The sequence below is a fragment of the Genypterus blacodes genome, unplaced genomic scaffold (genome assembly GCF_046128005.1).
Source record: "Genypterus blacodes isolate CSIRO-AG114 ecotype Tasmania unplaced genomic scaffold, CSIRO-AGI_Gbla_v1 ptg000044l_1, whole genome shotgun sequence".
NCBI classification, from domain to species: domain Eukaryota; kingdom Metazoa; phylum Chordata; class Actinopteri; order Ophidiiformes; family Ophidiidae; genus Genypterus; species Genypterus blacodes.
The window spans coordinates 1,051,117-1,066,478 of NW_027466857.1; the positions used below are offsets into that span (position 1 = coordinate 1,051,117).

General features: G+C 39.8%; 1 protein-coding gene across 1 annotated transcript; it reads left to right on the forward strand.

Moving 5' to 3' along the window:
- The first annotated feature begins 1,132 nt into the window (after positions 1 to 1,132).
- ugl (ureidoglycolate lyase) lies at positions 1,133 to 14,663 on the forward strand. Its single transcript, XM_076149237.1, has 15 exons — positions 1,133 to 1,228; positions 1,855 to 1,983; positions 2,128 to 2,346; positions 4,575 to 4,665; positions 4,839 to 4,915; positions 5,988 to 6,098; positions 6,206 to 6,265; positions 8,069 to 8,225; positions 8,685 to 8,883; positions 11,339 to 11,417; positions 11,499 to 11,591; positions 11,713 to 11,785; positions 12,881 to 12,948; positions 13,988 to 14,112; positions 14,483 to 14,663. The coding sequence occupies exons 1-15, from the start codon at positions 1,223 to 1,225 to the stop codon at positions 14,652 to 14,654; spliced, it is 1,659 nt and encodes a 552-aa protein (XP_076005352.1). The 5' UTR covers positions 1,133 to 1,222; the 3' UTR covers positions 14,655 to 14,663.
- Positions 14,664 to 15,362: the final 699 nt, after the last annotated feature.

The following is a 15,362-nucleotide window of genomic DNA, read 5'->3' on the forward strand; positions in this document are numbered from 1 at the left end:
ACCAGTTTTATACACTTTCTCTAATGCCAATTAGATGTTCTAGTCTCTGTAATAAAATGTGGTGGTCAATGGCTTTGTTGTTAGTTTCATTACTGTGATGAACATGACTATCTTCTGCTTATAAACTGATAATATGGATGATATATGCCTGTTGATTTCCAGCTGTTTCTTGACTGACGTGTGATTAGATACTAGATACTTTATTAATCGTCATTTTGCATGCAATTCACAGCAAATTGCATGCAATTGAAATTTAGCTTGCACCCCCTCATATCACACAAACAAACACATGCATTACAGAGGGGGTGCAGGGCAGCCATTATATGGCACATACATGGAGCAGTTGGGGGTTCGGTGCCTTGCTCACATGCACCTCGGCAGTGCCCTGGAGGCAAACTGGCAACTCACTGGTCCATACGGGTGAATCCAAGCTGAATCCCTATGGACTGAGCTACTGCCGCCCTAATTAGTAGAAGAAGAAGAAGAAGAAGAAGAACACCCTTTTTTAATCCCATAGTTGAGAAATTTTACATTTCATGCAGGTTTTTATACACACCACACAATGCAAATCAAACCCCCTCCTACACACACACACATGCAGGAGCAGGTTGGGGTTCGGTGCCTTGCTCAAGGGCAAACTGGCAACTCTTCGGCTGCCAGTCCACGCTTTTTGATCCACAGGGGGACTCGAACCGGCTACCCTCCCGTTCCCGAGTGCCCCATGGACTGAGCCACTGCCACCCCATCTGTTATGGTGCAGATCTGTTATGGTGTGACAGACATTTTTTTTGTTCTTTTATTGTTGGATTTTATTTTTTGAAGAAAGCATTTTACATGGCCATGAGCATGCAGTAATGGGAACATTTGAAGACTGTATTTATACACAGAGAGGGGGAGAAAAGGAAGAGAGAAAGGAAAAATAAACATTCAGTTCTAAATGTATAATCAAACAGTCAGAACAGTCAGAGTTTTATTTTGTTGGTGTGAATAATGCTTTGTACTATAAAATAGCCTGAGAAAATATGCCCCCCACCCCAAACTGTTTTAAAAAGACCCTATATATAAAAACCTAATTTTTTTCTTGCAATAGGTAATGTAGGCAAAGGGGCAGTGGTGACACACACGCAAGACTTTAAACTCTAGATGTAAACAGAAATTTCAAGCTCAAACTGCACATATCCAAAGTCCATTTGAACAGAGTGGACAGAGACCTGCCATCAGCATGTCTGTGAGTATTTTCGGTCATTAATTGCTGTCGCAGAAAAAGAAAAAGGCTCTTTATGGAACATTAATTTCTCTTGTGTCTTATTCACAAATTACAATGCTTTTCTTAAAAAAGTTCTGTCATTCTGCATCTTTTTGTTTCATTTACAGCATATCTCTGCCTAGAAGGTCATGGTTTTGCCTGCAACTATTGGTCTGCTGTTTGTATTAAAAGGATTCCAGTGATTTTATATAAACTTCGTGGAATTTTAGGTACGAGCCTGGGAAGAACACATTCAATTTGGGTGCTTATCTGGATCCAGATTTGTAATGATTAGGTAACATTCAGAGATCAGAACTGTAGATGATATATTGAGCATGATTTTGTCAGGATAAAACATTTCATACAACACTGGTGAAACTTCAGTGGATGTCTCAAATGATCATATTTCTCATATATTGCTCATATGCTTGGTTTTTACTGTTCTTGATATACCTATTGTGATACCTACTGTGATACAATTCACATTTAGGTCCTCTCCAGTTATAGGCATCTGGAATCATAATCACTGTCTGCTTTATACTGCCTTTGGTCTTCAAAACCCATAGCAATGACACTGCAGTATGATGATGTAAACCTTGTGTCTACAGGCTATAGCAGGCATGGAACTTTCTCGCTCCCCTCCAGGCCTAGAAGCAGAGTACAGGACAATTTTCACCACTGACTCCCTCCTCTTCCTACATGAGCTGATTTCCACATTTGACGCGGAAGTAGATCAGGTAGGAAAGAGGCTTTGATAGTTTGAATGGATTTGAATGATCGTTGTTTTGTCCACCTCATGCTTTCTTCTGTGTGTATTCAGGGACTGTGATCCTTAACAATGGAAATACTTTACTGACTTGTTAAAGTTCTATTCGATTCAGGTCCTGCAGCTACGAGTGACCAGAAAGAACCACTTGTATCTCTCAGGTGACCTGCCAAACTTCACACAAAGCACCGCCCATATCAGGAGAGACCCAACATGGAAGGTGCAGCCTGTCCCCCCAAGGCTCCAGAGGAGACATGTGGATGTTGGGGATCTGGCACCCTGTGATACTGAGCGCTTCATCCAAGCTCTCCAATCACCTGCCCAAGGCATTCAGGTAACACCTATATCATCTGTTGGTGCATGGTAAGTCCTGTATACTATTGGATCAACACCAAAGGTTGGACTTTACCAATCCCAGTCCACTGGTCTATTATTATTATTATTATTATTATTATTATTATTATTATGAGATTAATTTGGCCCCAGGCATTCAATAATACACTGATGTTGAGTTGACGACTCAATGCCAGTGTTTACAAGTGTGTCATAGTGACTACCCTCTGTCTGTCTGTTTGTATGTGTGTTTATCACAGCGGTAATCTGATTTGGCAGGTTGACAAGGGTTAGGGTCAGGACAATTACTATCAGTTTGTTTTATTGTTCAGCCTGAAGTTGCCACTGTAACAAACTCTTTGACTTTTGAACCACAAGTTACAGCAGGAATAGTCAAAATTAATTTCCCTTTATTCCTTGGGCCTATCTGCATCTATTCATATAGGCCATGCATCTTAAATTTTAGCTCAAAAAAGTGTAGAAAGTCTAGGCCAAACAATAGTTAGGGTGGAGAGAGACAGCAAACATGGTGAAAGGGGAAGTTTGGTGCAACAAGGTTCCAAAACCAGTGCAATTGAACCAAGAAGAGTGTAGCACTTGAGCACTTAATCCCTGTCAGCAATGGCCAAAGCGTTTTCTGTCTTTGTTTCCCAGAATGGTCGACCCCTGCAGACTTTGCAATCCCTTGGTCAAAATGTTCAAATTTTCCCCCAGGTACACAATTCATACTCTAGGATAGATTATTTCCTTCTAGACAAGTCTCTCAAACCCTGTGTTGCTTCCTCTGACTACCTAGGCATTTTAACATCTGACCATGCACCATTATTATTATTATATCCAACTGTCTACATACAATCCCCCCCTCCACTGTGGAGGTTCAACTCAGTACTGCTGGTGGATAACACATTCTGCGACACGATCTCTGATTTCATTGATGACTTTCTTTTGTTTAATTAAACAACTCTACTTCGTAATCATTGCACTGGGAGTTGCTGAAAGCAGTTCTAAGAGGGCCAAATTATTTCCTACTTCTCTTATTCCAGTAAAAAAACCCAACGCCAAGGTTAAAACCCTTCAGGCCAAATTTGATATTATATCTACCTAGGATACCGAGCGTCTACAACTTCAAACCCGAGCTACTTACTACGAACATGGCGATAACGCGGCTATAAGCACACCAGTTTACAATCCACCTCCGGTCTGATACCCAAGATCAGTACTGAAACCAACACCCCCATTACTGACCCCGTTCTAATAAATACCATATATCATTCTGCTCGTCCCTTCACAAGTCCAAATTTCCTTCAGACTCCACAGAGATCAATCAGTTCCTTGCCAACCTCAATTTCCCAAACATCAAATTCGACACTGCAACAGCACTGGATTCTTCAATTTCTCTTGAAGAATTACATTCCGCAATCAGAGCCATGCAATCCAACAAAGCCCCTGGCCAGTACTAAACTTGCACCCCTACTCCTTTCGATGTTTAATGAATCCCTAGAGAAAGGCACACTTCCGCCAACGTTGTGTCAAGCTGGAAACGGATAAAGTGGCCTGCAGCACTTAGGGTTCGTGTAGACCTTCCTGGCTGTGCTAGGCGGGTCCATGCGCCGGTGGATTGATCAAAAGGCTAGGCCTGCTGGGCTCCAAATCTTCAATCAGGGCAGGAGGCTTAAAGGATTCAGAGGTTCTTTGACTTGGAAAAGAAGGGAACCGCGTGCCTTCTTGGTCCACAATCAGAGTCAAAGTCGGGCTAACAAGAAAAATTCTGCAGGCGGGTCTAGAGGAGTTGTGTTCACTGGACCAAAGCCTTTGTCTTTGTCCAGGAGAAAATGTGTCTGTCTCCTTTCTGCAGCCTGACGTCCGCACAGAGAGACTGAAATCAAAGTTGCCACAATTCATAACCTGGATGACCTCACAGGCAAGGGTTAACATTTGACCAATGTCGTGACAGGGAAGTCAGCGAGATCTTCACATCCAGTTGTGAAAAGGGGGTGGATCCTGGGTAATCCTGGGAGCTGTAGTTTTTTTTCCTGTTTGTGAACAAAGGGAGCACATGGCCTTAAGATTAGAATGTCCTTGTAGGCCCAACAGTTGCACTAATATAATCTGCCATAGGAGTAAGTGTACCCTGATAAAGATGTTGCATAGCTGGCCTCTCACATTACTGAGCACATACAATGTATTTCATCGGAGGTAATTTTCCTCTCCTCTCCTTCGTTTTGACAGATTGACTTTGATGATGGGAACTGCCCTACATATTACAACCAGATCAAAGGCATTTATAATGTTTTCAAGGCAGTGCACAACCTGTTTCCCTGTAAGTGACTTGCTTACTTGCAAAATGTTGTCTTGTTTTAACTAATATAATGCCTGAATGCATCATTATGTGTGTGTTGAGGCATTTGGAATATTCTAGATTGATTATAACAATTCCACTATCACACATGATTACATGGGTCACAAGTGATATATTTATCTCCTGATGTACAGACTCTGTGCCCTTGCCTCAAGCTCCGCTGCTGATGCTTCGTCCCCGTGCCTGGAATATGGTGGAGCACAACATGATGGTAGTGCTTGTTATCACTTCTTTTCAGTGTATTCATTCAGTCTGGATCGGTTGGCAATCTGCCTGTGCTCAACTGGTGGAACAGATACTAAAATGATAGGCCTCTATTCTACATAGAGTGGCAAGACAACACTTGGTGATCCATTTGGAATTTCCTTTACTTCTGCATGAATTACTCGTCGTGTGGTCCAATTTCTGCCAGAATCACAATAACGGCCTAAGAAAGTTTCCTTCAGACTAAGAAATAATCTTATCTATCTAATCTCTTATTCAACCAGAGCTTCTTCTTACTGTTTACAGTAAGTAGTTTTCAGTGTCGAATGACTCAAATAAGAGACCTCGATTATATGATTACAAATGGATGCTCAAATGGAATAAGACATCTCCACTTGCATGTCCTCACCTTGTGTACTCTACTATATATTCAGGCCATGTTTATAAGTCTTACTCACATTTTTGTAACATATAATGTGCATGTTAATGATAGAGCCTGGTCAGCAAACAATCGTGTGACCTTTGACCTGATCAACACTGATTTCAGGACCCTGGAAAATCAAAGTGCATTTAAATTTAAAGCTAGCAAACATTCTATCAATTATTAAATAGCTGGTTCCCAGACATTTACCGGCCTGGAATCTCAATGAACAATATGATCATTAAAAGCATTGATTAACACAGTTGTTGGTTAGTAGTTCAGACAGACTGTATTTGTCATGTTATTACAGTACCAAAATATTTTATCAATAAATAATGCAGAAGTCAAACAAATTCCAAAAAGTACATTGACTCTTTCTCCAGGATCTGTCAGCATTCAACGTTCAGTTGTTTTGGGGATGATTCTGATGTTCTGTCATATAATTGCAAATTCAATATATTTGTCTTTTTTATTCAGTCAGATAAAACGCATTTGACATGACCGTGCACATAGAGTTATGGGACAGTTTGGACATCGTTTTTTGTATAGAAAGAGAAAGAGAAGGAAAAGGAGAGAGAGAGAGAGAATTTTTTTTATTTCTTTTTTTTGGTGGATATATTTCATGAACTCATTCGTGCTACCATTCTGCCTGTTGCAGGTGGAAGGAAGGGAGGTTCCTGCTCCTCTCTTTGATTTTGGACTCCTCATGTTCCACTGTGGACAGATGCTATATGAAAACAAAAGTGGCCCGTTTTTCTACCTTTCTAAAGTAACATACATACACAAAGAGACAAATGACTTGCGTAATGAATATGGTTATCAAAGATGCTTTCAGTCACACTTGTCAGTCGATCTGTTGTTTCTCTTTGCTTCCAGGTCGAAAGCTTCATGGAGGCCAGACTGTGGAACAAGATCTTTGTGTGGACACAACAGAAGGTCTGTACATGTACATTAATTAATATTTCTCTACACATGATTCTACATTTGTCTTTAAAGTGCAATTTTAGCATTATTCAATCAATCAATCATTAAGAACATCCAATGAACTAGGAGGAGGGATAACAATATCAACAAGAGTACTGCATAGAACTATATCCCTATCTGGAGAGGGGGCAAGAACCATCCAATTCAACAAACAGAACAGAACCATCAGACCCATCAAACCTTTCAGGCACTGAGCCCCTTATGGCTATTTTCCACAAGAGAATCATACTGAGACTGCAGTGTTCAGTCTTTGTGGATGAGGCGTGCTGGTCTCCACCCTCAAAGGGATTGTAATGATGTAATGATGATTCACAGATTTTACTCTTTTGTAATTGTGAACAGCACCCAGAAACCGGATTGCAGAGGATGTTGATGCACTCATTGCCCTTTGTCCAGGCACTCTGCTATTTGATCAAAAGACAACTAGATTTGCATCAATATCTATAATCCATAAGAAGTTTGTACATTAATGGAAGCGCAGTCCACATCGATTGATAAGTATTTAGCTTCCGTCACAGAGTTGTGGGCTCTGCGTTTGCTCTACTGCAAAATTTTACATCCTGGTTCAAGAGAGCTAGTTATACTTTGCTACTGATAATCCACAAGTTATTCGATAAGTGAAAGTGTAATTATTTACTTTAGCCCATGCACAGCTTACCCTCACAGCAGAGTCCCTTTCAACACAAGCACCAAACAAGCCAGCTGAACCCAAATGTTACATTTTGATTGCAGCCAGAAGCTGATATGGATCTTAGAATTTATGTCAAAATATGGCTTGATGTGATGTGAGCAGCCAGGTCTCATCAGGTTTGGACAGACATGTCTTAGCTGTCATTGTATTCAAGGTTTTTGTGGTTAGTCCAAAGAATAAAAGGATATTCCTCTCCCTTGAACCAGTGTCTGCACTCTTCAAGAGGGAGGTGGACATAAATATCACAGTGTCTTTCTGTAGGGGACTGACAGTTTACTGACAGACACTCCTGTATTCATTCCTGCCTCTGTGGTATCAACTTCAACAGCTGGAGAAGCTGTTTGACTGTGTTTCAATTGAGCGTGTAAAAAAAAGTTATCAAAAACTAACTTGTTAATCATTTCTCTCAGTTTGTTATTCTCTTAAGCCCAAAAAACAATGTATGATAAGTGATTGATTGATTGTAATGTCATTCAAGACTTGGTAATCAACAGAGGGCCTGCAGGGGTGCAAGATGTTTCAGTAGCTAAGCAGGTACAAGTGACCCTTGGGAGATGCAGAGCCTGACAGTACCCCCAGATAATCCTGAGACGATGGATTTAACGGCAGAAGCATAGGAAGAGAAAGCACTGTGACAGGTCAATCTTTGACAGGACTCTGTGCGAATGATGTTTAAGAGATGAGGGGTGGCCCAAGACAATATGTACCTGACGAGAATCCATTATAGGTTTCCAGAATTCATGAGAGCAACTGGGAGATGTTTGTCCCTCAAACAATTACCCCAGAGGTTGATGGCACTCAAGTTATTTTGGGCTAAAAGTTTGTATTACTTTGGTTAGCTCACTCTGGGGGGAGAACGTTGAAAAACTGCCAAAGGCACCAAGTGAAACCTTGACAGCTTTGAATATTACAGTGGACCATTACAGACAACCATTTTGACCCAGTTCTGTATTTACATTTTGAACTTTATGAAATGTTCTTCCACACAATGTGTGTGTGTGTGTGTGTGTGTGTGTGTGTGTGTGTGTGTGTGTGTGTGTGTGTGTGTGTGTGTGTGAGTATAGCTGGGTCTTCCACTGGGCACCATCAAGGCAACGGTGCTGATTGAAAACATTCTAGCATCATTTGAGATGGAAGAGATCCTCTATGAACTGCGAGACCATTCAGCAGGACTCAACTGTGGCATCTGGGATTACTCTGCTTCCTTCGTCAATAAATTTGGTAAGATTTAAGATGTCCCTGATACAACTTCAACTTTATCATGAGTCCTCTTCATCACAGCAATAAATCCACATCTAATATGGAGTTATTCCGTATTGTAGAACCAGTTCTGGGAACATTCCTTTCAAACCTAGTTAAGATAAATTAAAAAAATACATCAGAATAAAGCAAGTTTCAGTGCCAGTGAGATTAATAAATAATAAAAATACATTTGACTAAATCGGCTGAGTAGGCTTATCTATCAAATTTATCAATCACTAACAAACAGTGTGTGTTTTGTGTTTCGTATATAGATTGCCAAATGTTTAAATTAGTAAAATAGTTTCGGTGTAATGCGTCTTTCAAGGAAAACACTAAATGAGGCCAGTAACAGGTGTTTATGAGCAAGGGCACATGGTTGTGTGATGCACTTTGACCTTACTTTACTGCTGCAAATTTACAAATTAGTGTTTCATGCAGGTCATCGACGGGCATTTATGCTGCCAGACCGGAGTATCTATGTCAACATGGAGAAGCGTTTTCTTCACAGCTACATGGACTTGCTGGTTCAGACGTGTCATCGGCGGGAAGCGCTGGCCACAGGAGGCATGGTTGCCCTGCTGCTGCCTGAGGACCAGCAAAGTGACTCCTACAGGACGGTGTTAGATACTGTCACCAGGCAGGAACAGCAGTGTTACCACACACACACACACACACACACACACACCTGCCGTCTTCTCCCAACACTTAGTTGTAGTTACTAAGTTCTCTTCTAAATTCTCAAAAACCAAAAGGAGTCTCAAGGAAGCAGACCAACCAGGCAGAATCAGGTGTATCAGTTTATTGTCATCAACATGGCAACAAACCATTGAGCAGCAGCTGCTTTAAGTTTAAGTTTTGCACGTAAGCAAGGCACCGAACCCCCAACTGCTCCATGGGTGCCGTATAATAGCTGCCCTGCACCCCCTCTGTAATGCATGTGTTTGTGTGTGTGATTCTCGAACACAGAAGAAGAAAACTGAGCAAAGACAACTGACTTTTTCTCGGCCAGGACTCTTTCAACTAAATGGCAAATCTTTCCACTTTCTCACTGCCTCCACAGTCCCAATCGACGCAGACACTATTTCTCCGATTTCTGTTCTCAGTCCATAGATAAAGCAATCTTGGGTGGCACTCCCACGGGTGATGGGATTCTCTCCCTCTGTGGCAGCTGGAGCCACGGCCACTGTGTGTAGTGTGGTCCTACTCAAGTCTGATAAGATAATCAGCCACAATCTCATTGTCTCTGTCTGCATGTCGACACCTTACTTATGTCCATTCTTAATGGAAAAGTTGTCTTTATTTTATCAGCAAGTGCAGTCTGTACTGTTCGTAATCAGCATGCATTCAGGTCGGTTTGGTTGGTCTATGGTCCTGTGATGAAAAATCACTGGTCGAGTTTGTACCCATTTGGGTCGTCTTAGTTCAGTGGTGGTGGGTCTGAATTGTTGACAGAGAGTTTGGAGCTCTGCCACACACCTCCCCATTGTGGACCGCTGGGAGTAGAGAAGCAGCTTCTTTCATGTCACTGAATGTCCATGGTCTATAAATCAGCTGGGTCCATGGGGGCTTGTTTATTCCAGGCCACAGGAGCTGGCATGGTTGTTGTTTCAGCTTTGTAGAGCTTACAACAGAGGGATATGGCAGAGGAAATTCGAAGGACCAGATCCAGCTGGAGCCGGGTCCAGATCAGGATCTAGTTTGAGGCCATTAGACGTACAAGTTAGTGTTTCTGTCCCTACCTTAATTTTCTGCCCCTGACATATGCTTTGTGTAGCGACCATGCATATGCTCTCCAGTCTGGCTCAAATAGCTTTGTTTTAATTTTCCCTCTCTTTGAGGTTTGCATCGCTCTGGTTACTTTTTTGTTTCGGCTCTAATTTTGTTGCCAAAATATGAAGTTGTTTTAAGCTAAAACTACCAGTACTCGGAAATCCAAATGACTGAATCCAAATGCTGAGTTGGTCAACACTTCATTTACCGTAGTTGATCATCTTATATTGAATATTAGGAGACATCTGATTGGGCAGATTATCATTATCAGTATTATCTACTTTTACTGTTGTTTGAACCTATCTCAAAAGTTTTTTTTAATTATGATTTGAATCTATTTAATGTAATTTTATTTTATTCTCCTACTACTTTTCTGTTCAAAATCAAACTCTATAAGAAAAATAAGATTTTAAGTTTTATTTTACTTTTATTTGGTACAACTTCTCTCTACAACTACCTTTTTTGTAAGAAGAGGATAATTAATGCATCATTTACACACAAAGTCGAACTGAATGCAAAGTGTTGAGTTACCAACCCAACTTTCCAGTACTATTAACATGGGTCTTAGATTCTACAGCGGTTCCCAGAACCTGCCTTGTTGACACATCTGACACAATCCACTTTATTTCCTCATTCAAGCAGCCAGGGAAGAGACACTGGAGCAATCTGTTTTCCACAAATGTGTCATTGTGTCTTACAGAGCAGCAGTGTTGGTGTTAGCAACAGCTTATTCATATTAATAATATAAGAGTGAATGCACATACCTTAAATTATTGAACTTGACTGTGACACAATTTACTGCAATTTACTGTTTCTGTGTCTGTCAATGGCATTTGAATGGACGAAATGTGCCAATACAAAGTTATTCTTCCCTCATGATAATTTGTAGTGAGTTCAAAGTTTGATAGTTTGTGTGGACTACAAAGTTGACATTACCTGTAGTGCCATCCCAGAAAATGACTAATAGTAAAGGATTCATCCTTGAGGAGATGAAACAGCAGTGTGTCACTAAATACATAATGAGCTCCTAATCAGACCATGAACATCTACCCATCCATTCTTTATATATCCCCGCATATCCTGATCAGGGTAGCCATACCAAATTTCTCAAAGGTCAAAAATGGGGACCATCTTAAGTTGATGCATGCTTTTCAATTGCACTATGTATTTGTTAAACTGTCTCATTGATGTCTATCAGACTTGGCTACAAGGGAATGAGACCAAACTATACTGCATCATGAGAGCAGTTTTATACTGGCAATGTGTGCATTTTCTGTTGATTTGTATTATTTACAAACATGTTGATTTTTCTCACCTTTTAGGCTGAAGTTGTTGGAGATCAAGGCAGGTGTGGATGGATTCATGGTCTATGACCTGGCATTGATTGAGCCAATGCAGAAAGTGAGTCCTGCTTTCAAACTGAGATATTAAGTTCAAGATAGTGTTATGTGTTGGTACATACTGATCCTTCTCTTCTTTCAGCTCATTCAGCTCCATACTGAAGGTGATAACCAGCTTCACAAGATTCGCACTGATCTCACTGTGACTCCTGATGACCTGCTGTCCATACCTTTGGTTAGTCACTATGCGGACATACAGTACATCTTAATAAGATAAAGTCCTGAATTTAGATATAAGTTCCATATTTTTTTATTGATTGATTTGGTATTATTTGAGGTAATTTGCATTTCCTTAGGGTGGAGTCACACTTCCTGGCTTGAAGTATAACATTGCAGTTGGTGTTCTCTTTATTGATGCTTGGCTATCAGGTATGTGCATTCACTCTTATATATATATATATATATTCATGAAAATCTGCCAACTGACTGTCTTCGACTAGATTTGAGCAGAACAGGGACATGTGACTTGTATTTGACAATGCAGATTCAAAAATAATACAGTCATGTGCATGTTATGAGTCAGATATACAGTTGTCATACATGCGACTCTGTAGCACTAATGGTGGACTGCCCCTTTAATTAATGTAGCAGACTGCCTGGTCATCAGCGTAGAGTTAGCATGGAATTTCTACAGCCAGACCGAACTACAAATATATCTAAATCTACTTTTATCAACTGAAACAAGCTTATCTACAGTGTATCCTGTCTAATGCTTTGAACAAAAAGAAACCATTGATTTCACTTCATATCTGTCTATAAGACACTCTTCTAACATATTTAATTCTAACATACACTTACTATGTGATATCGGTATCATGGTATTTGTTATTTAAATAATGACATCTGATTAGGGGCTTATATTTACATTTTGCATTAAAAAGTGAAAATCTTGATTGTGTTGAATCTCCGTGGATAGGTCCTCTTTGCTCTATGAACATTGTAACCATCATACATTTATAATATAGAGACAACTTTTTATTGTGAGCCGTCCATCAGAGGATGTGAGGGTTTATTTTAATGTGTATATATGTATTATGTATAAGTATGTTCATGTGCGTAATGAAAAATAGTTGATGTTTATAATATGATAATATTACTTTTTAGATAATCATTAACCTGTTGATTGTCAGATTAAGTTTCATTGTTTCAGAAATCTTACAAAATATATTTGTCATAGATTTATTTCGACCACCTTCAAAAATGCTTAAAAAAGGTTTAACCAACAAATAAGTAAAGGTTTTCATATAGCATTTCTAAAACAAAACAGAGCCAAAGGAATTTGGCAGAAGGAAAGGAGGTTGGTTTTTCATGTATCAGACCCTCATTGATACAGAGTGCCCACTGAAGGCTGACGGTGTGTCTTGATGTAGTGTGTCGAGGTAGTGATGGATTTCTGAATGGGTGACACTGACCTTTATTAAAGTTCCATGTTACTGTAACTTGTTACTTGTTACTGTTTCCTAGGCAAAGGGCACTTTTTCTACAGAGGCCAGGTAGAAGATTCAGCCACAGCAGAAATTTCCACATCACAGGTGGGTTTGGCTTCTCCAGATGATTTGAAAAATAAACTGAAATAAATCTTCCTGAACAAACTAATGCAACTTTAACCAAAAACAGCATCCAAGTTGAGTGCTGGTTATTTCAAACTCAGCATTGAAATGAGCTGAGGATGAACAGTATCTGCAAAGCCAAACGTGTCATTTCATTGGTTAAAGCAGTATGTTAATTGTAGTATGTAGTTAGTATGAGGATTTATCTCCAACCAAACTGCGTCTGCCATGTTTAGTTACTTATTTATGTAGCCGATAACTTTTAAAAAAATGATTTGCCTTTAAGTGCGTTAGTGAGAGCTATTGGTATATAGATGTGTCAGGGCACACTGCACACAGGTGAAGGTGCAGTAGCTGTTGTGTGAATTCATTTGGTCAAAAAAACTAAAGGACAATAAGGACAAAGGAAATGTTTTTGTTATCCGAATGACAAATACTATGAAGAAGAAACATTCACATCTTCATTTCATTCCTTTTCTGTGTATATTTGCATGTGAAATCTGACACATTGATACGCTTTGCATATAATAACACTTGGCATCCTATTCTTAGTTTTTGTATCGCGCTCATTTCTTTTTCATCACATTTCTATTTCTTCAAAAAATAAATATTCCTAATGATTCACATTTCCATCAACAAATATTTTGATGCGCAAAAACAATTATCTACAAAAATCACTTTTACACTCACAATTAGCAGAGGGAGAAGTTTTCACCATATAAAGGCTAAATCAGTGGTTCCCAACGTGGGGGGCGCGACGGCGCAGGACCGGAAGAGGAACGATATGAATAAGTACATCCTCAGGAAAATTAATGAGGCGATACTTCTTCGTCTCGCAGGAGAATGAGCGTCCAGAGCATGAAAGTCCAAACAGTGACTTAATGAAGAGGTTTAAAAGTAATTACTATCAAAATTAATGACTTTTGAGATCAGAGAGTTCAAATGGTTCTGTGATACCTGAGCGATCAAATTCTAATTATATTGTTTTGTGCATGTGTGCACATGTGTGTGTTTGTGTCAGGTCTGGCAGTGGATCTGTCATCAAGCTCAGCTGGAGGATGACAGCAGGGTGGTGAGCAGACGCTTGGTGACTGAGCTCAGCAAACAAGTAATGTGGGAGCTCAGCAGTGTTGGTCACTCTGTCAGGTGAGAAGCTGGCTCGAGATGTGTTGTTGACTCAGCAGTCAGTCTGCTGTGTAACAGTGATGCAGCATTATCTCCAAACTGAGAAAATCACATTTGTAGTTTGAACATGTATGAATACATTGTTAAGTGGTATTGTTGTATCACTTTACTCAAAGTCATATGTTCAATATGTTAAATCAGCATCCTCTTAGCGACACATAGGTTGTAGCTGCTTGTTTCAACAATTATTTGTTAATGCGCATCGGCTCAAGATCTGGATCCGGACCGATATCTAGATGCAGAGGAAAATCGGGATCTGGATCATTATCTTGATCTGGACTAAATATTTATGTTCACTGTATGTTCACTCTGGTTCTCCCTTGTGTTTCAGAACTAAACAGCAGCTACAGACAGCAGTAGACATGTTCCTGGAAGTAGTTCAGAAGCGAAATTACCCGGAGTTCATCACAACCTACTTGAGCCAGGACCATACCTTTCTCAGCTCCCAGAACAAGGGTCAAATGGAGGTTTTGGATAAAGATGTGCACCTATCCAAACTGTGATGGAGAAAGCTATATATGTTCTCTTTATGACAAAAACAGTATATTGTAAAACACCAATGTTATTAGCTTCCAAATGTAATTATAACATAGTCTATCTATCTATCTATCTATCTATCTATCTATCTATCTATCTATCTATCTATCTATCTACCTATCTATCTATCTATCTATCTATCTATCTATCTATCTATCTACCTACCTATCTATCTATCTATCTATCTATCTATCTATCTATCTATCTATCTATCTATCTATCTATCTATCTATCTATCTACCTATCTATCTATCTATCTATCTATCTATCTATCTATCTATCTATCTATCTATCTATCTATCTTACCTACCTACCTACCTACCTATGTGGATCTCAGTGCATAGATCAATTAAACACAGAACTACTCCAAATACTACAAAAACCTCAGTTATACTCCAAGCAGACATGTGTTGGCATATGGCTACGAACACCGCGGGCGTGCATTGGTTAGATCAAAATTTTTCTGGAGTCCGCTTGGAGGAATTGTTCCACACATGCGCTGTAGAACGGCTGTCTGTGAAGGTTCTCAGTCATTCAGGTCATGGTATCCAAGGAAAGTAACTCCCAATTAGGAGTCGTAGTATTAGTTGTATTAGTCATGACTAATCAGGAGTACTGATAACCCTTATGGAGTATCAACAAGCCTGATATTATTAGTCATAACTAATCAGGAG

Excerpts from the sequence above, each read along its gene's own strand:
- ugl (XM_076149237.1), top strand. Across the intron at positions 4,916-5,987 it reads TGGTGGAGCACAACATGATG|GTGGAAGGAAGGGAGGTTCC; the intron begins GTAGTGCTTGTT and ends TGCCTGTTGCAG. Across the intron at positions 6,266-8,068 it reads TTGTGTGGACACAACAGAAG|CTGGGTCTTCCACTGGGCAC; the intron begins GTCTGTACATGT and ends GTGTGAGTATAG.